The sequence below is a fragment of the Bufo bufo genome, chromosome 6 (assembly GCF_905171765.1).
Source record: "Bufo bufo chromosome 6, aBufBuf1.1, whole genome shotgun sequence".
Taxonomy (NCBI): domain Eukaryota; kingdom Metazoa; phylum Chordata; class Amphibia; order Anura; family Bufonidae; genus Bufo; species Bufo bufo.
In genome coordinates, this window is record NC_053394.1 from 421,904,191 (window position 1) to 421,926,106 (window position 21,916).

General features: G+C 44.0%; 1 protein-coding gene across 3 annotated transcripts in view; it reads left to right on the forward strand.

Moving 5' to 3' along the window:
- ABCA5 (ATP binding cassette subfamily A member 5) overlaps positions 1-21,916 on the forward strand; it is a 116,449-nt gene that overhangs the window by 23,275 nt on the left and 71,258 nt on the right. For all 3 annotated transcript variants that reach the window (XR_005779883.1, XR_005779884.1, XM_040437783.1), the window contains 3 exons: positions 19,610-19,762; positions 20,313-20,401; positions 20,980-21,209. Coding sequence is in view for 1 of the 3 variants with exons in the window: in XM_040437783.1 (XP_040293717.1) it covers positions 19,610-19,762; positions 20,313-20,401; positions 20,980-21,209 (472 nt within the window). In the remaining 2 variants the exon portion in view is untranslated. The remainder of the gene's footprint in view (positions 1-19,609; positions 19,763-20,312; positions 20,402-20,979; positions 21,210-21,916) is intronic.

Sequence of the window (21,916 nt, forward strand, 5' to 3'; positions counted from 1 at the left end):
ACCTCTGCTGGGTACTGAAGCGCACGACAACGGCGTCAGAGCCACGAGTTGTGCTTTCTTTATCTCTATGCTCTTAGTGTTACTCGGCATCTTTTTCATTGTAATTCATGTTTTCACATCTTTTTCAGATAGGAGCTAATCATGGTGAGTGTCCGCCATCTGGCAGGAGACGTATGATTCATGATGTAGCACTAGTGATGATAATGCAGAATCCAGAACTTAAAGGGGTGGTGTCACTTCAGCAAGTGGCATTTATCATGTAGAGAAAGTTAAAGGGGTTCTCCGGGCTCTCTTATATTATTGATGACCTATCCTCAGGATAGGTCATCGGTTTTAGATTGGCGGAGGTCCGACACATGGCACCCCCGCCGATCAGCTGGATGAAGAGACGGCGCGCGCAGTGTGCATGTGCCGTCTCCCGTCTCTCTTCCTGCTGCTTCTATGTATATGGCAAATCAGCAGCGGACAGGAAGAGAGACGAGAAACGGCACGCGCACACTGTGCGCTATCTCCTCACACAGCAGATCGGCGGGGGTGTCGGGAGTCAGACTCCCGCCAATCTGATATTGATGACCTATGCTGAGGATAGGTCATCAATATAAAAGAGCCCGGAGAGCCCCTTTAATACAAGGCACTAATGTATTGTTATTATCCATATTGCTTCCATTGTTGGCTTGATTCATTTTTCCATCACAATATACACTGCTTGTTTCCATGGTTACGACCACCCTGCAATCCAGCAGCAGTGGCCGCGCTTGCACACTATAGGAAAAAGCGCTGGCCTTTCTGGTGGCCGGGAGCGTGAATGCTCACATAAGCTAGTGTCTTTTCCTATAGTGTGCAAGCATGGCCACCGCTGCTGGATTGCAGGGTGATCGTAACCATGGAAACGAGCAGTGTATAATGAGATGGAAAAATTAATCCAGCCAGCAAAGGAAGCAATATGGACAATCACAATACATTAGTAAGTGCCTGGTATTAACTTTGGGTGGGCGCAGGAACTGCACCCGCCTGATCCGCAGCACGGGCACGGCTGTTACTGATAGCTGGGCCCCTGCTGCATCCGCCGGCATCGGTGTGTGCGGTGATGCCGGCGGATTAACCCTTTCACGTGCGGTGGTCAGCGCTGACCGCGGCATGTGCGGGGTATACAGAGAGAGGGGACTCCCTCAGACTCCATCGCCTCCCGCGCTGCGCTGGCAGGGGGTCGATGGTTGCCATGGCAGCCCCGATGCCTTACACAGGCATCGGAACTGCCAGCCTATGGAAGCCCAGGAGATCCAGCCTGAGCACTTAGTCTCCAAGGCAACTGTCAGCGTCTCACTAAGACGCTGACGGTTCAATTCAGTACAATACAGAATGTATTGTACTGAATTGAAACAGGGATCAAACTCCGAAAAGTCCCACAGAGGGACAAATATAAAAAGTTAAATAAAGGGGAAAAAAAAGTTTCTTTTTTTTAAATAATAAATGATAAAAAAAAGAAGCGTCCTTTTTCCAAAATAAAGTATTTTTTTTTAAATAGGGAAAAAAAGAAAAGTAGACATATTACATATCGCCGCGTCCATATAGACTGGCTCTATAAAAATATCATATGACCTAACCCCTCAGGTGAACACTGTCAAAAAAGTAAAATAAAAACTGTGCTAAAAAAAAAAAATTATGTCACCTTACATCACTAAAAGTGCAACACCAAATGATACCCTACCTGAAACAATCACCCAAAAAATTAAAACTATGGCTTTCAGACCATGGAGACACTAAAACTTTTTTTTTTGTTTCAAAAATATTAGTGTATAAAACTTTAATAAATAAAAAAAGTAGACATATTAGGTATTGACACGTCCGTAATGACCTGCTCTATAAAAATATCACATGATTTAACCCCTCAGGTAAACAACGTAAAACAAAAATATAAAAACGGTGTAAAAAAGCAATTTTTTGTCACCTTACATCACAAAAAGTGTAATACCAAGCGATCAAAAAGTCATACGCCCCTCAAAATCATACCAATTAAACCGTCATCTCATCTCGCAACAAATGAGACCCTACCTATGACAATCGCCCCCCAAAAAAAATATGGCTCTCAGAATATGGAGACACTAAAACATGATTTTTTTTGTTTAAAAAATGCTGTTATTGTGTAAAACTTTAATAAATAAATAAAGTATACATATTAGTTATCGCCGCGTCCGTAATAACCTACTGTATAAAAATATCACATGACCTAACCCCTTTTTTGTCACCTTACATCACAAACAGTGTAATACCAAGCGATCAAAAAGTCATACACACTCTAAAATTGTACCAATAAAATGAGACTCTACATAAGACAGTCGCCCAAAAATAAAAACAAACTATGGCTTTCAGAATATGGAGGCACTAAAAAATCTTTTTTTTCAAAAATGCTTTATTATTATTTGGTATTGTCGCATCCGTAACAACCTTGTCACGACCCGTGGTTAGGTCGTGACTCTGTGTCTTCACATGCGGTTGTCTTTGGCAACGTGGTTTGCATGTGAGGCATTTTTCCTTGGATGTGGTGTTTCCACATTTTGGTATGCACGGGGTTAGGCTACATTCACACGTCCGTGTGTGTGGATCCGCAAAACACGGACATCGGCGATGTGCGTTCCGCATTTTGCGGTCCGCACATCGCCGGCACTTAATGGAAAATGCCTATTCTTGTCCGCAAATGCGGACAAGAATAGGACATGTTCTATATTTTTCGGGATCGGAATTGCGGACCCGGAAGTGCGGATCCGCAATTCCAGGTCCCATAGAAATGAATGGGTCCGCAATTCCGTTCCGCAAAATGCGGAACGAAATTGTGGACGTGTGAATGGACCCTTAAGGCTGGGTTCACACGAGCGGATGCCGTGCGTGGCATCCGCTCCGTGAAAGAGTGCCAAGACCCGATGCAGACTGCAGAGGCACGGAGCATTAACATGACTGATAATGCTCCGTGCCTCTCTGTGATCTCTTTACTACGAAATCACAGTGACAACTCAGGCCTCCTTATATGTTGGTGTGGTGGAGCCTGAAGGTCAGTTTGATTTTGGTTGTCACCTTGGTGTGGAGCTCTGCTCCTGGGCTGTTTGTGATTATGTCTGTGTGAGTCACCCTTATTTATTATTCTGTTTCCTTTGCTGTGTCTGTGTGTCCCCTCCGGTGTGTTTCTGTCATTCCTCCCCCCACCTGGTGTATGTAGTTATGGTGTGGGTTTTGCTAAAAAAAAAAAAAAAAACAGCGCAAACCATAGGCCGTGACAAACCTGCTCTATAAAAATACCACATTATCTAACCTGTCAGATGAACATTATAAATAACAAAAAATAAAAACGGTGCCAAAACAGCTATTTTTTGTTACTTTGCCTCACAAAAAGTGTAATATAGAGCAACCAAAAATCATATGTACCCTAAAATAGTACCAACAATACTGCCACTTTATCCCATAGTTTCCAAAATGGGGTAAATTTTCTGGAGTTTCTTCTCTAGGGGTGCATCAGGGGGTCTTCAAATGTGACATGGCAACTTAAAATTATCCCAGTGAAATCTGCCCTCCAAAAACCATATGGCATTCCTTTCCTTCTGCGCCCTGCCGTGTGCCCGTACAGCAGTTTACGACCACATATGAGGTGTTTCTGTAAACTACAGAATCAGGGTAATAAATATTGAGTTTTGTTTGGCTGTTAACCCTTGCTTTGTTACCGGATTTTTTTTTATTAAAATGGAAAATCTGCCAAAAATGTGAAATTCTGAAATTTCATCTCCATTTTCCTTTAATTCTTGTGGAACACCTAAAGGGTTACCAAGGTTTGTAAAATCAGTTTTGAATACCTTGAGGGGTGTAGTTTCTAAAATGGGGTCATTTTTGGGTGGTTTCTATTATGTAAGCCTCACAAAGTGACTTCAGACTTGAACTGGTCCTTAAAAAGTGGGTTTTGGAAATTTTCTGAAAAATTTCAAGATTTGCTTCTAAATTTCTAAGTCTTGTAACATCCCCAAAAAATAAAATGGCATTCGCTAAATGATCCAAACATGGAGTAGACATATGGGGAATGTAAAGTAATAACTATTTTTGGAGGTATTGCTATGTATTATAGAAGTAGAGAAATTGAAATTTGAAAATTTGAAAATTTTTCCAAATTTTTGGTAAATTTGGTATTTTTTTAATAAATAAAAATGAAATTTTTTTACTCAATTTTACCACTGTCATGAAGTACAATATGTGACGAGAAAACATAACGTGACACATGTCAGATTTGCTAAAAATGGCCTGGTCCTGAAGGTAAAAACTAGCTTGGTCTTGAAGGGGTTAAAGATCGCCTGTCAGCAGGATCAATCCTATTAGACCAGACATACTGGCTGGTAGAGTTGATCCTACTGAATAAAATGATACCTGCCTTGTGAAAATCAGTTGCAGCGTTCTTCAGGAAAAAAAATTATGTTATTCTTTATGCAAATGAGGGCTTCGGTGCACCAAGGGGCGGGGCTTCACCTTCAGTGCACACAACTTCTCTGCTTTCCAGGGCTGGCCCCTCCTTTCAGTGCCCGGAAGCCCTCATTTACATAAAGAATAATAGCCTTTTTTTCTCTGGAACGCAACAACCGATTTTCACAAGACAAGTATCATTTTAATCAGCAGGATCAACCCTACCAGGCAGTAAAGGAAAGGAGATTAATGGAGGAGGAGCTGGGATTTTTTGGTGCATTTTCTTTGTTTAGTGTTGCCTTAAATGAATACGGGGTACGCTTTCGAACCGTTTCATTTTGATGACTACAGAGCCCCTTGACCCTGTCTCTTTTAGTATACTCCTTAAGAGGACTCCTGATTGCTTGCTTTCCAGCACGTTGCAATGTGAATGTAATGTGAAGTTAGTTGAATGTAAGCAATCATTGGCGGACATTAGTGACTGTGATCCCTTCATCTCTTCTCTCCCGGCGGACCCTGGAGTACTTGTCTGCCCACCACACTGCTGACCACTTGCAGCCTTACCCGCCTGCTTGCTGGTGCTTACTCCTTTAGAATGCACACTCTTCCAGATTTTTAAAGGGCCTGCGCACATGGGTTAATCTGTTCGCAGCCAATGGCAGGGTTCCCTGGTGTATATAGAGCACCTTTTCCTATAAGGGGTATAGAGGTAGCGGTCACTACCGGGACCAGGAGCCCGAGGGGGCCCAAAGACCCTTGTGCTGCATAGGAAGACACCAGTATTATAGAAAGTGCATGCTGGTCAAGTTACACCTCTGGCTGGAGAGAAGGGGTTAGGTCAAGAATTTGGCATTGGAGGTGGGGGGGGGGGGGGGGTGTACTATGTGCTTCCCTGGCCACAAAACACTGAAGGAAGGGGGGCCCAAACCAAACTCTTGCTCTTGCACCAGGGCCCCTTAGGCCCCTGGCCTAAGTTATATGTTCCTAGCTTGTCTATTCCTGCTAAGGTGCGCTATTAGATGGTTCTGACCTCTGCCTGTTTACCTGATTGACCCTGTGCTGCCTGGCCTGACCTTTTGCCTGACTATTATATTGCATGAACTCTGCCTGCCCCAGCTTTGGCTTGTCCTACGACCACGCTTTTGCCTGTCCCCTTGGTTCCATGCACCAGTGTCTCTTGATCTACCTGGGTCAGCAGCTTCTGAAGAAAGATTACTCCTAGAGGTAGCAACTTGGTGACCCATGCAGCGAAGTTCAGATCCTCATACTGGGGTGAAAGGGTTAAAAGAAGGGGTCCACCTTGACATTGTTCACAGGAGTAGCCGCAAATTAAATCCGGCATGTTGGGCCCACATCTGCTGTGAATATGTATGCAGGCACCGAGCTGATTGTTTATGTTGTGTTAAGGTCTTTGTCTGTTGTAAGTCGTTGGTAGGAGCTCAGATATATCTCCAGTTATATACCCTGAGTGACACTATGACTAATCCAGGATGGCAGCCGTATACCTTACATCTCATGCCTCATTCAAGGCACCACAAGGCTGCTGACTCCACCATGTATGGCTGCTGTCAGCTCCTTCTACTTTACCCTGAGTTTTATCAGAAATAAAACAATTGTCCTTAGCTCCGCGTCCCGGCCCCCCTAGAGATAATGAACAGCGGCCACTGCTGATGCCTCGCAGCTCACCGGCAATGCAGTCAATGGAGGAAACGATCCTAATTACATTTCAATTATTTCCATCTTTAAAGGTTAGAAGAATGAGCTGCCCAAACCATGTCACCCCTGTGTCAATTCCTGTATTGTAATTACAAATGTTGTCCCGTTTGTTACATAATGTCCTGCTAAGTACTCTTTATCCTTTTGCTGCAAGTAGCGCCGACCTCCTGAGGTCCATTCTAAATGGTCGAGCGAGCATGCTATCAGCGCTCCTGATTCAAGGTCTATGGCTTGCAGGAGCAGTGGTCAGCCACAGGAGCAATGGTCAGCTGAAGGAGCAGCGGTCAGCTACAGGAGCAATGGTCAGCTGAAGGAGCAATGGTCAGCTGAAGCAGCAGTGGTCAGCTGAAGGAGCAATGGTCAGCGGTCGGAACCATGGTCAGCTGTGTGTGCAGTGGTCAACTTCAGGAGCAATGGTCAGCCGTGGGAGCAGTGGTCTGCCATGGGAGTAGTGGTCAGCCGTGGGAGCAGTGGTCTGCCATGGGAGTAGTGGTCAGCCATGGGAGCGATGATCAGCCATGGGTGCTACTTTCGTTACTAGCTCTCATGCATTAGCACAGCTTCATTCGTAGATTGATGAGTCATTCCTACAGTGAGGAGGGATCTCATCTAACTTGTGCTGACAGTCATTAATGCTGAGGATTGTGTGATACCCCCTTGCTGCTCATTTGCCATGGGTGCTCTGCTTTCTCTCTGCACTCATACGCAGCCTGTGTGATTCCCCCCCCCCCCCTCTTGTGCTTTCCTCCCTCTCTACATCCTGTGTGAGCTGCCCTCTTTGGCTGCTATCCTCCCTCTGTGCACTCTGATCTGCTATGTAAAACATCCTCCCCCTCCCTGCTGTTATCTCTAAGGGCTTGTTCACACGAACGTAAGGGCTCCGTGCTCGTGCTTCTGGCCGCAAATTGCGGTCCACAATGCACGGGCACCGACTCTGGGGCAGCCGCACGCGGATCACAGACCCCTTTACTTGAATGGGGTCCGCGATCCTTCCGTTCCGCAAAAAGATAGAACAAGTTCTATCTTTTTGCGGAACGGAACCACGGAACGCAACACCACGTAGTTCTTCCGTGGGGTTCCGTTCCATGCTTCTGTTCCGCACTGCATCTTCGGATTTGCAGACCCATTCAAGTGATGCGGAATGCACACAGCTGGTGACCCCCACCGATCAGATACTGATTACCTATCCTGCAGAAAACACTCGGGAAACCTTCTTTTTAGGACCTCCACCTATAATAAGGACAGGGACCACTTGACCCTTGCTCGACAAGAGAAGGTTACAAACAAGTTTACATATAGCAGGAGACCATGTACACAGCTCTCTCCATTGAAGTCTGTGGGAATTATAGAGACGGCTGAGTAAACCCGGAGCAAGAGACAAAGCCTTAGGCCTCATGCACACGACCGTTTTTTTTTTGCGGTCCGCAAAACGGATTTCCGTTGTTCCGTGATCTGTGACCGTTTTTTCTTCCGTGGGTCTTCCTTGATTTTTGGAGGATCCACGGACATGAAAAGTGAAAAAAAAAACTAAGTCAAGTTTGCATTGAAAATGATAGGAAAAACGGATCACGGACACGGATCACGGACACGGATGACTATCTTGTGTGCATCCGTGATTTTTCACGGACCCATTGACTTGAATGGGTCCGTGAACCGTTGTCCGTGAAAAAAATAGGACAGGTCATATTTTTTTCACGGACTGGAAAAACGGATCACGGACGCGGAAGACAAACGGTGCACTTTCCGATTTTTCCACGGACCCATTGAAAGTCAATGGGTCCGTGAAAAAAAACGGATAACGGAACAACGGCCGCGGATGCACACAACGGTCGTGTGCATGAGGCCTTAGTCTGCACCATTATGGTTTTATGCTCCATTTAAAATACTACTTGTTCTCTTGCAAGAATTTGCAGATGTTCTTTTATTTTACAGACCTTCTTTAATTTTTGTGCAGCACGTGGCGGTATCACTTTCCATGATGAGAGCTGGCTGTGATTTTGCTAATTATCAGGTTGCCGCTGTGTTCACAATACACCTGAGAAAAGTGTATATATATATATATATATTTTAGTCACTGCATCATTTATCATACTCGTATTTACGTCATGGAGAGTTATGTAAGGACAAACTCATGCCAGCTCGGACCCCGTGCCCCAGTATGATGCCCAATTGAAGTGGCTGCTGGTGCTGCCACCTCATGCCCGTTAATTGCATTTTTTTAGACTTCAATTACAGAGCACAACCCTTAATGCAGACATACAGTGAGGAGCAGAAGTATTCGAACACCCTGCGATTTTGCAAGTTCTCCCACTTAGAAATCATGGAGGGGTCTGAAACTCACATTGTAGGTGCACTACCACTCTGAGAGACAGAAATAAAAAATTAAAAATCACATTGTATGGTTTTTAAAGAATGTATTTGTCTTGCACTGCTGAACATAAGTATTTGAACACCTGAGAAACAGAAAGAATTCTGGCTCTCAAAGACCTGTTACTGTGCCTTTAAAAAGTCCACCTCTACTCCACTCATTAATGTAACTTAGTAGCACCTGTCTGAGCTCTTTAACCACCTCAGCCCCCAGTGCTTAAACCCCCTTAATGACCAGACCACTTTTTACACTTCTGCACTACACTACTTTCACCGTTTATTGCTCGGTCATGCAACTTACCACCCAAATGAATTTTACCTCCTTTTCTTCTCACTAATAGAACTTTCATTTGGTGGTATTTCATTGCTGCTGACATTTTTACTTTTTTTGTTATTAATCGAAATTGACTGAAATTTTAGCATTTTTCACTTTCTGTTGTAAAAATTTTCAAACAAAACTACATTTCTATATACATTTTTCTCTAAATTTATTGTTCTACATGTCTTTGATAAAAAAAATGCAATAAGTGTATATTTATTGGTTTGCGCAAAAGTTATAGCGTTTACAAACTATGGTACAAAAATGTGAATTTCCGCATTTTGAAGCAGCTCTGACTTTCTGAGCACCTGTCATGTTTCCTGAGGTTCTACAATGCCCAGACAGTAGAAACACCCCACAAATGACCCCATTTTGGAAAGAAGACACCCTAAGGTATTCGCTGATGGGCATAGTGAGTTCATAGAACTTTTTATTTTTTGTCACAAGTTAGCGGAAAATGATATATATATATTTTTTTTTTCTTACAAAGTCTCATATTCCACTAACTGGTGACAAAAAATACAATTTTACATGAACTCACCATACCCCTCACGGAATACCTTGGGGTGTCTTCTTTTTACATATACCCATACTGGGTGAGAGAAATATCTCTGTAAAAGACAACTTTTCCCATTTTTGTATACAAAGTTGTCATTTACAGAGATATTTCTCTCACCCAGTATGGATATATGTAAAAATACACCCCAAAACACATTGCCCTACTTCTCCTGAGTACGGCGATACCACATGTGTGACACTTTTTTGCAGCCTAGGTGGGCAAAGGGGCTCAAATTCCAATGAGAATCTTTACGATTTCACAGGGCATTTTTTACGCATTTGGATTCCAAACTACTTCTCACGCTTTAGGTCCCCTAAAATGCCAGGGCAGTATAACTACCCCACAGGTGACCCCATTTTGGAAAGAAGACACCCCAAGGTATTCCGTGAGGGGCATGGCGAGTTCCTAGAATATATTTTTTTTGGCACAAGTTAGCGGAAAATGATATATATATATATTTTTTTCTCTTACAAAGTCTCATATTCCACTAACTTGTGACAAAAAATAAAATTTTACATGAACTCGCCATACCCCTCACGAAATACCTTGGGGTGTCTTCTTTCCAAAATGGGGTCACATGTGGGGTATTTATACTGCCCTGGCATTTTAGGGGCCCTAAAGCGTGAGAAGAAGTCTGGAATATAAATGTCTAAAAAATTTTACGCATTTGGATTCCGTGAGGGGTATGGTGAGTTCATGTGAGATTTTATTTTTTGACACAAGTTAGTGGAATATGAGACTTTGTAAGAAAAAATAAAATAAAAAATCAATTTCCGCTAACTTGTGCCAAAAAAAAAAAAATCTTCTATGAACTCGGCTTCCCCCTCAAAAGTGATCTTTATAGCGTCGCAGCGATTTTACGGTGTTTTTGCAGTGATCAGAAAAAAAAAAAATTCTTTCACTGCGGTGTGGCGGACTGAACGCAAGTGTGCGCACAAGATCAGGCCTGATCGGGCGAACACTGCGTTTTTTGTAGAGCCTATAGAACATGTCCTATTCTTGTCCGCAATTGCGGACAAGAAAAGGCATTTTCTATATAGTTCTGGCAATGTGCGGATCCGCAAAATGCGGAAAGCACATTGCCGGACGTCTGAATGGAGCCTTACAGGGGGGTGATCAATGACAGGGGGGTGATCAGGGAGTCTATATGGGGTGATCACCCCCCTGTAAGGCTCCATTCAGACGTCCGTATGTGTTTTGCGGATCCGCAAAACACATTAGGACGTCTGAATGGAGCCTTTCAGGTGGGTTATCAATGACAGGGGGGTGATCAGGGAGTCTAATATGGGGTGATCAGGGGTTAATAAGGGATTAATAAGTGACAGGGGGTGGTGTAGTGTAGTGGTGTTTGGTGCTACTTACAGAGCTGCCTGTGTCCTCTGGTGGTCGATCCAAGCAAAAGGGACCACCAGAGGACCAGGTAGCAGGTATATTAGACGCTGTTAACAAAACAGCGTCTAATATACCTAATATACCTTCCTGTGTGCGCGCGTTCACAGGAAATCTCGCGTCTCGCGAGAGGACGCGCCGATGCGTCCAGGAGGAATAACCCGGCCGCCCGCAGGACGCCATCCTGCGTTAGGCGGTCGGGAGGTGGTTAAAGACCCCTGTCCACCCCACAGTCAGTCAGACGCCAACTACTACCATGGGCAAGAAAATGGAAAATGGCCATTGTTAGAAAGAGGCTAAAGACGACTGTCAGTCTCCCTCGGACTGGGGCTCCATGCAAGATCTCACCTCGTGGGGTATCACTGATGATAAGAAAGGTGAGGAATCAGTCCAGAACTACAAGGGAGGAGCTGGTCAATGACATGAAGAGAGCTGGGACCACAGTTTCAAAGGTCACTGTCGGTAGAACACTACGCCGTCATGGTTTCAAATCATGAATTGTACGGAAGGTTCCCCTGCTCCAGTCATCACATGTCCAAGCCAGTCTGAAGTTTGCCAATGACCATCTGGATGATCCAGAGGAGGCATGGGAGAAAGTCATGTGGTCAGATGAGACCAAAGAAGAACTTTTTGGTCTAAACTTCACTCGTCGTGTTTGGAGGAAAAAGAAGCATGAGTTGCATCCCAAGAACACCATCCTTACTGTGAAGCATGGGGAAGGGGGGGTAACATCATGCTTTGGGGGTGCTTTTCTGCGAAGGGGACAGGACGACTGCACTGTATTAAGGAGAGGATGAATGGGGCCATTTATTGTGAGATTTTGAGCAACAACCTCCTTTCCTCAGTCAGAGAATTGAAGATGGGTCGTGGCTGGGTCTTTCAACATGACAACGACCTGAAGCACACAGTGAGGATAACCAAGTAGTGGCTTCCTAAGAAGAATATCCAGGTTCTGGAGTGGCTTAGCCAGTCTCCAGACCTAAATCCAATAGAACATCTTTGGAGGGAGCTGAAACTCCGACAGCCCCGAAACCTGACAGATCTAGAGGAGATCTGTGTGGAGGAGTGGGCCAACATCCCTGCTGCAGTGTGTGCAAACCTGGTCAAAATATTAACACTGATGTTCTCAGGTGTTCAAATACTTATGTTCAGCAGTGCAAGACAAATACATTCTTTACAAATCATACAATGTGATTTCCTGCTTTTTTTAATTTCATTCGGTCTATCAGAGTGGGAATCCACCTACAATGTGAATTTCAGACCCCTCCATGATTTCTAAGTGGGAGAACTTTCACAATCGCAGGGTGTTCAAATACTTCTGTTCCTCACTGTATGTATATTTGTAGTTGGCCTAAATTTTGGGCATCTATCCAATTTCCAATTCAAGTGCAGCCCCCAAGACTCTGGAGTATAGAGCTCTCATTTTAGAAAGTGCATGTGAGAAGTTGTCATGTATGCTGTTGTCAGAAGTCACAATGGTTGACCAGACCTTTTGGCCTGCAGTCCACAGGGGACTTGAGCCCTAAACCTCTTTTACTTAAATCACTGAGTGTCATCAGAAAATTACCTATTTTTAAGAATTTCCATGCTTTTATTTTTTATGTCATTGCGGAGCCCCGCAAGTGAAGGAGCGCGCACTGCGCATGCGCAGCCGCCCTCTATCCATTTTCTATGGGGCCGGCGAAAAATAGCCGAGCGCTGGCTTGGCTATTTCCGTCGGCCCCATAGAAATAAATGGGAGCGGGGGCCGCGCATGCGCGGTACGCTCCCTTTCACTTCTATGGGTAGCCGGCTTGGAGGTGGCCGGACCGGAGTCCTCCAGCCACCACCTTGCGGGGCTCCGTTCTCTATATAGGTGCGGGTCCCAGCGGTGGGACCTGCATCTACAGGGAGTGCAGAATTATTAGGCAAGTTGTATTTTTGAGGATTAATTTTATTATTGAACAACAACCAATGTTCTCAATGAACCCAAAAAACTCATTAATATCAAAGCTGAATATTTTTGGAAGTAGTTTTTAGTTTGTTTTTAGTTTTAGCTATTTTAGGGGGATATCTGTGTGTGCAGGTGACTATTACTGTGCATAATTATTATGCAACTTAACGAAAAACAAATATATACCCATTTCAATTATTTATTTTTACCAGTGAAACCAATATAACATCTCAACATTCACAAATATACATTTCTGACATTCAAAAACAAAACAAAAACAAATCAGTGACCAATATAGCCACCTTTCTTTGCAAGGACACTCAAAAGCCTGCCATCCATGGATTCTGTCAGTGTTTTGATCTGTTCACCATCAACATTGCGTGCAGCAGCAACCACAGCCTCCCAGACACTGTTCAGAGAGGTGTACTGTTTTCCCTCCTTGTAAATCTCACATTTGATGATGGACCACAGGTTCTCAATGGGGTTCAGATCAGGTGAACAAGGAGGCCATGTCATTAGATTTTCTTCTTTTATACCCTTCCTTGCCAGCCACGCTGTGGAGTACTTGGACGCGTGTGATGGAGCATTGTCCTGCATGAAAATCATGTTTTTCTTGAAGGATGCAGACTTCTTCCTGTACCACTGCTTGAAGAAGGTGTCTTCCAGAAACTGGCAGTAGGACTGGGAGTTGAGCTTGACTCCATCCTCAACCCGAAAAGGCCCAACAAGCTCATCTTTGATGATACCAGCCCAAACCAGTACTCCACCTCCACCTTGCTGGCGTCTGAGTCGGACTGGAGCTCTCTGCCCTTTACCAATCCAGCCACGGGCCCATCCATCTGGCCCATCAAGACTCACTCTCATTTCATCAGTCCATAAAACCTTAGAAAAATCAGTCTTGAGATATTTCTTGGCCCAGTCTTGACGTTTCAGCTTGTGTGTCTTGTTCAGTGGTGGTCGTCTTTCAGCCTTTCTTACCTTGGCCATGTCTCTGAGTATTGCACACCTTGTGCTTTTGGGCACTCCAGTGATGTTGCAGCTCTGAAATATGGCCAAACTGGTGGCAAGTGGCATCTTGGCAGCTGCACGCTTGACTTTTCTCAGTTCATGGGCAGTTATTTTGCGCCTTGGTTTTTCCACACGCTTCTTGCGACCCTGTTGACTATTTTGAATGAAACGCTTGATTGTTCGAGGATCACGCTTCAGAAGCTTTGCAATTTTAAGAGTGCTGCATCCCTCTGCAAGATATCTCACTATTTTTGACTTTTCTGAGCCTGTCAAGTCCTTCTTTTGACCCATTTTGCCAAAGGAAAGGAAGTTGCCTAATAATTATGCACACCTGATATAGGGTGTTGATGTCATTAGACCACACCTCTTCTCATTACAGAGATGCACATCACCTAATATGCTTAATTGGTGGTAGGCTTTCGAGCCTATACAGCTAGGAGTAAGACAACATGCATAAAGAGGATGATGTGGTCAAAATACTAATTTGCCTAATAATTCTGCACGCAGTGTATAAGACAATGGGGGCAGATCCTAGCGATATTCCCCCATTGTCCATGATGAGACAACCCCTTTAACCACCTCCGGACCGCCTAACGCAGGATCGCGTTCCGGAGGTGGCAGCCCTGCGCACAGTCACGCATATATGCGTCATCTCGCGAGACGCGAGATTTCCTGTGAACGCGCGCACACAGGCGCGCGCGCTCACAGGAACGGAAGGTAAGAGAGTTGATCTCCAGCCTGCCAGCGGCGATCGTTCGCTGGCAGGCTGGAGATGTGTTTTTTTTAACCCCTAACAGGTATATTAGACGCTGTTTTGATAACAGCGTCTAATATACCTGCTACCTGGTCCTCTGGTGGTCCCCTTTGTTTGGATCGACCACCAGAGGACACAGGTAGCTCAGTAAAGTCCCACCAAGCACCACTACACTACACTACACCCCCCCCCCGTCACTTATTAACCCCTTATTAGCCCCTGATCACCCCATATAGACTCCCTGATCACCCCCCTGTCATTGATTACCCCCCTGTCATTGATCAACCCCCTGTAAAGCTCCATAAGACGTCCGCATGATTTTTACGGATGCACTGATAGATGGATCGGATCCGCAAAACGCATCCGGACGTCTGAATGAAGCCTTACAGGGGCATGATCAATGACTGTGGTTATCACCCCATATAGACTCCCTCATCACCGCCCTGTCATTGATTACACCCCTGTCATTGATTACCCCCCTGTAAAGCTCCATTCAGACGTCCACATGATTTTTACGGATCCACTGATAGATGGATCGGATCCGCAAAACGCATCCGGACGTCTGAATGAAGCCTTACAGGGGCATGATCAATGACTGTGGTTATCACCCCATATAGACTCCCTGATCACCCCCCTGTCATTGATTACCCCCCTGTAAAGCTCCATTCAGATGTCCGCATGATTTTTACGGATGCACTGATAGATGGATCGGATCCGCAAAACGCATCCGGACGTCTGAATGAAGCCTTACAGGGGCATGATCAATGACTGTGGTTATCACCCCATATAGACTCCCTGATCACCCCCCTGTCATTGATTACACCCCTGTCATTGATCAACCCCCTGTAAAGCTCCATTCAGATGTCCGCATGATTTTTACGGATCCACTGATAGATGGATCGGATCCGCAAAACGCATCCGGACGTCTGAATGAAGCCTTACAGGGGCATGATCAATGACTGTGGTTATCACCCCATATAGACTCCCTGATCACCCCCCTGTCATTGATTACACCCCTGTCATTGATTACCCCCCTGTAAAGCTCCATTCAGACGTCCGCATGATTTTTACGGATCCACTGATAGATGGATCGGATCCGCAAAACGCATCCGGACGTCTGAATGAAGCCTTACAGGGGCATGATCAATGACTGTGGTTATCACCCCATATAGACTCCCTGATCACCCCCCTGTCATTGATTACCCCCCTGTAAAGCTCCATTCAGATGTCCGCATGATTTTTACGGATGCACTGATAGATGGATCGGATCCGCAAAACGCATACGGACGTCTGAATGAAGCCTTACAGGGGCATGATCAATGACTGTGGTTATCACCCCATATAGACTCCCTGATCACCCCCCTGTCATTGATCAACCCCCTGTAAAGCTCCATTCAGATGTCCGCATGATTTTTACGGATCCACTGATAGATGGATCGGATCTGCAAAACACATACAGGCGTCTCCCTGGAGCCTTCCAGGGGGGGTGATCAATGACTGTGGTGATCACCCCATATAGACTCCCTGATCACCCCCCCTGTCATTGATCACCACCCCTGTCATTGATCACCCCCCCTGTCATTGATCACCCCCCTGTCATTGATCACCCCCCCTGTCATTGATCACCCCCCCTGTCATTGATCATCCCCCCTGTCATTGATCACCCCCCTGTCATTGATCACCCCCCTGTCATTGATCACCCCCCCTGTCATTGATCACCCCCCTGTAAGGCTCCATTCACACATTTTTTTGGCCCAAGTTAGCGGAATTATTTTTTTTTTTCTTACAAAGTCTCATATTCCACTAACTTGTGTCAAAAAATAAAATCTCACATGAACTCACCATACCCCTCACGGAATCCAAATGCGTAAATTTTTTTAGACATTTATATTCCAGACTTCTTCTCACGCTTTAGGGCAGTATAAATACCCCACATGTGACCCCATTTAGGAAAGAAGACACCCCCAGGTATTCCGTGAGGGCCATATTGAGTCCATGAAAGATTGAAATTTTTGTCCCAAGTTAGCGGAACGGGAGACTTTGTGAGAAAAAAATTAAAAATATCAATTTCCGCTAACTTGTGCCAAAAAAAAAAAAATTTCTATGAACTCGCCATGCCCCTCATTGAATACCTTGGGGTGTCTTCTTTCCAAAATGGGGTCACATGTGGGGTATTTATACTGCCCTGTCATTCTAGGGGCCCCAAATCGTGAGAAGAAGTCTGGTATCCAAATGTCTAAAAATGCCCTCCTAAAAGGACTTTGGGCACCTTTGCGCATCTAGGCTGCAAAAAAGTGTCACACATCTGGTATCCCCGTACTCAGGAGAAGTTGGGGAATGTGTTTTGGGGTGTCATTTTACATATACCCATGCTGGGTGAGAGAAATATCTTGGTCAAATGCCAACTTTGTATAAAAAAATGGGAAAAGTTGTCTTTTGCCAAGATATTTCTCTCACCCAGCATGGGTATATGTAAAATGACACCCCAAAACACATTCCCCAACTTCTCCTGAATACGGCGATACCACATGTGTGACACTTTTTTGCAGCCTAGGTGGGCAAAGGGGCCCATATTCCAAAGAGCACCTTTAGGATTTCACAGGTCATTTACCTACTTACCACACATTAGGGCCCCTGGAAAATGCCAGGGCAGTATAACTACCCCACAAGTGACCCCATTTTGGAAAGAAGACACCCCAAGGTATTCCGTGAGGGGCATGGCGAGTTCCTAGAAATTTTTATTTTTTGTCACAAGTTAGTGGAAAATGCTGATTTTTTTTTTTTTTTTTTTCATACAAAGTCTCATATTCCACTAACTTGTGACAAAAAGTAAAAACTTCCATGAACTCACTATGCCCATCAGCGAATACCTTGGGGTCTCTTCTTTCCAAAATGGGGTCACTTGTGGGGTAGTTATACTGCCCTGGCATTCTAGGGGCCCAAATGTGTGGTAAGGAGTTTGAAATCAAATTCTGTAAAAAATGACCAGTGAAATCCGAAAGGTGCTCTTTGGAATATGGGCCCCTTTGCCCACCTAGGCTGCAAAAAAGTGTCACACATCTGGTATCTCCGTACTCAGGAGAAGTTGGGGAATGTGTTTTGGGGTGTCATTTTACATATACCCATGCTGGGTGAGAGAAATATCTTGGCAAAAGACAACTTTTCCCATTTTTTTATACAAAGTTGGCATTTGCCCAAGATATTTATCTCACCCAGCATGGGTATATGTAAAAAGACACCCCAAAACACATTCCTCAACTTCTCCTGAATACAGAGATACCAGATGTGTGACACTTTTTTGCAGCCTAGGTGGGCAAAGGGGCCCATATTCCAAAGAGCACCTTTCGGATTTGACAGGTCATTTTTTACAGAATTTGATTTCAAACTCCTTACCACACATTTGGGCCCCTAGAATGCCAGGGCAGTATAACTACCCCACAAGTGACCCCATTTTGGAAAGAAGAGACCCCAAGGTATTCGCTGATGGGCATAGTTAGTTCATGGAAGTTTTTATTTTTTGTCACAAGTTAGTGGAATATGAGACTTTGTATGAAAAAAAAAAAAAAAAATCATCATTTTCCACTAATTTGTGACAAAAAATAAAAAATTCTAGGAACTTGCCATGCCCCTCACGGAATACCTTGGGGTGTCTTCTTTCCAAAATGGGGTCACTTGTGGGGTAGTTATACTGCCCTGGCATTCTAGGGGCCCAAATGTGTGGTAATGAGTTTGAAATCAAATTCTGTAAAAAATGACCTGTGAAATCCGAAAGGTGCTCTTTGGAATATGGGCCCCTTTGCCCACCTAGGCTGCAAAAAAGTGTCACACATCTGGTATCTCCGTACTCAGGAGAAGTTGGGGAATGTGTTTTGGGGTGTCATTTTACATATACCCATGCTGGGTGAGAGAAATATCTTGGCAAAAGACAACTTTTCCCATTTTTTTATACAAAGTTTGCATTTGACCAAGATATTTATCTCACCCAGCATCGGTATATGTAAAATGACACCCCAAAACACATTCCTCAACTTCTCCTGAATACAGAGATACCAGATGTGTGACACTTTTTTGCAGCCTAGGTGGGCAAAGGGGCCCATATTCCAAAGAGCACCTTTCGGATTTCACTCGTCATTTTTTACAGAATTTGATTTCAAACTCCTTACCACACATTTGGGCCCCTAGAATGCCAGGGCAGTATAACTACCCCACAAGTGACCCCATTTTGGAAAGAAGAGACCCCAAGGTATTTCGTGATGGGCATAGTGAGTTCATCGAAGTTTTTATTTTTTGTCACAAGTTAGTGGAATATGAGACTTTGTAAGAAAAAAAAAAAAAAATCATCATTTTCCGCTAACTTGTGACAAAAAATAAAAAGTTCTATGAACTCACTATGCCCATCAGCGAATACCTTAGGGTGTGTACTTTCCGAAATGGGGTCATTTGTGGGGTGTTTGTACTGTCTGGCCATTGTAGAACCTCAGGAAACATGACAGGTGCTCAGAAAGTCAGAGCTGCTTCAAAAAGCGGAAATTCACATTTTTGTACCATAGTTTGTAAACGCTATAACTTTTACCCAAAGCATTTTTTTTTTACCCAAACATTTTTTTTTTATCAAAGACATGTAGAACAATAAATTTAGAGCAAAATTTATATATGGATGTAGTTTTTTTTGCAAAATTTTACAACTGAAAGTGAAAAATGTCATTTTATTGCAAAAAAATCGTTAAATTTCAATTAATAACAAAAAAAGTAAAAATGTCAGCAGCAATGAAATACCACCAAATGAAAGCTCTATTAGTGAGAAGAAAAGGAGGTAAAATTCATTTGGGTGGTAAGTTGCATGACCGAGCAATAAACGGTGAAAGTAGTGTAGGTCAGAAGTGTAAAAAGTGGCCTGGTCATTAAGGGGGTTTAAGCACTGGGGGCTGAGGTGGTTAACATTAGCTCATGAAAGATGGCCACCCTCATGATCATGTACAGAAAATAGAAATAAAAAAAAATTACAATCAGAAAATGAGCAGAATATAGAATAAAAAAATAAATACAATCAGAAAATGAAAAATTAAAAAGTAAAAAATATATATATATATGACATTCCCTTTAAATGTATTTGTTCTCACTGCTTTCCAGATGTGGATATAATTCACTTTCGTAATGAAGACGAGTTGAAATCAGCCAGCGCCTCCTATTCACATTTCGTCGGTGTCAAATTTGAGAACTCCATGTCCTACAAGCTCATGTTTTTTCCTTTTCACTTCCCAAAGCCTACTCCATACATACAAGGTAAGAGGTTGTGTAGTTTTTATGTATCGTTAATATGTAAACCTCCTCTTTCACCTGCCTTATGACATGTCCACCATAACATCTGTAAGGTCCCCTGGGCTCGGACCACCTGATTGCACTGCCGCTCCATTCCATTCAGCTCTATGGGACTGCAGAAATAGCCGAGTGCTGTACTTAGCTACCTCTAGCAGTCCCATAGACAGTGAATAGAGCCGCAGTGCAAATGCTTGACCTACCACTCCTTTCTTTTCGGGGGTATCTGACCCCATTTCTTATTGTCAGTGGGGTTCCCAGTCGTAGGACCCACACTGATCTAGAAGTTATCCCCTATATTGTGGATAAATGTATATGGTTCTTAACATTCTGGCCATTGGGTTATGCGTAAAGCTATATGGATATACAGTGCCTTCAGTCGGAGGTATACATTGGGGAATATTCACTATGTATATCTCTAACAAGATGTGAACAGAGCCTTACCTTGTCACCCCTGGTCTAATATGATAATAATTTCATAGTCATTGATTTTTGTGTCCTCTCACTCTTCCATCAGACTGTTATTCTTCAAAGTGTGACTCCGTACAGTACCATTATTCAGGATTCACGCGGATACAAGCCTGTATAGACTCTGCCATTATAAAGGTATGATGACAGCCTCCCAGGAATTTAAAGGGGTTGTCCCACAGAAAATATTCTACAGTTTTCAAACCAGCACCTGCGTCTGAATACTTTCGTAATTGCACATAGTTAAAAATTTAGCATAGCCACTGTATAAAATGTATCTGTATAGCGCCACCTGCTGTTTTTTTTTTCTTATTATTTCTTTGTCCTGCTCACTGAGGTGGCCGCACATGCTCAGTTTCATCTTTCATCTGCCTCCTGAGCTGTGATAGGGAGAGCATGGACACGCCCCCTGAGCTGTGATAGGGAGAGCTGAGACACGCCTCCTGAGCTGTAATAGGGAGAGCTGAGACACGCCCCCTGAGCTGTGATAGGGAGAGCTGAGACACGCCCCCTGAGCTGCCAAGCACTGCCTCAGTTGGTGAATGGAGGGTAGCTGCGCATGTGTGGTGTGGGCCCTATTTTTGGCATAGATGCAGGGCCCTGGGGTTACAGGCCCTGGAGACAGGGAAGGGGGGAGAGACTAAGCTAAAATAGGAAGGCCTTGGTAGCCTGCAGTAACCAGGCGTCATTTACAGTTGATTTCTCTTCTATGCCAGATGAAAACCAACCATTCGGCCTGGGAGGAGCTGATGACTACAAAATCCATGATCATGGAGAAGAAGCCAGTAGTTGAGGTGGACGGCTTCTACCATGCCCTCATGTCGATATGCCTGGTGATGGCATTCTCACCCTTTGGGTGTTCTCCGGCAGCTTATATTGTGGCTGAAAAAGAGAAAAAGCTGAAAGAATTCATGAAGATACTGGGGCTCCACGACACCGCCTTCTGGTAATGGCAGGTTCTCAGGATCATTTTGGTGCTGATGAGATTTATAAAAACTGGTGCAAAGGACAAGCAACCAATAGAATATTGCTTCCTATAAAAGGAATTCTGAAAAGTGAGAGCTAAATCTCCCTCAATTACCTTATTTAAAGGGGTTTTCCAGGACTTTTTATTTACTACCTATTTTTTGGATAGGTCATCAGCATAAAAGTCTCAGAAAACCCCATTAGAGCCTGTGCCCACCCTATTATTCCGTCAACAGGGAAACTGTTAGAAATGAAAGAATTTTGCCATAAAGGTCAATTAACATTTTCCTATTGTTTTGTATCTACAGCTCCTTTGTAGATGTCTGTCTCCATGGTAGCAGACAACAAACAAACTTTGTGTAGTCTGATTCTGCACTCATACTGGCTTCTATCTGGTCTCTATTGCTGTACGTCAGCGCAAAGTAGGGGACACACTGAAGAAAGTAAGAGACTGCAGGATCAGACTGCACTGGGTTTGTTTGTTGTCGGTTACTATGGAGACGCATAGTCCGTAGACACACAAAACAATAGGAAATTATGAATTAAGACTAAAATTTACTTTATTTTTCATTTTTGATTGCTTTGGACGAGTAAAAAAATCAGTTGTGAAGGTGAACGTAGAGTTTCAAGTAGTATCTAAAGTACCATTTGTTTGTTTTTTCGCTTTATAAGACACGAGGAAAATAA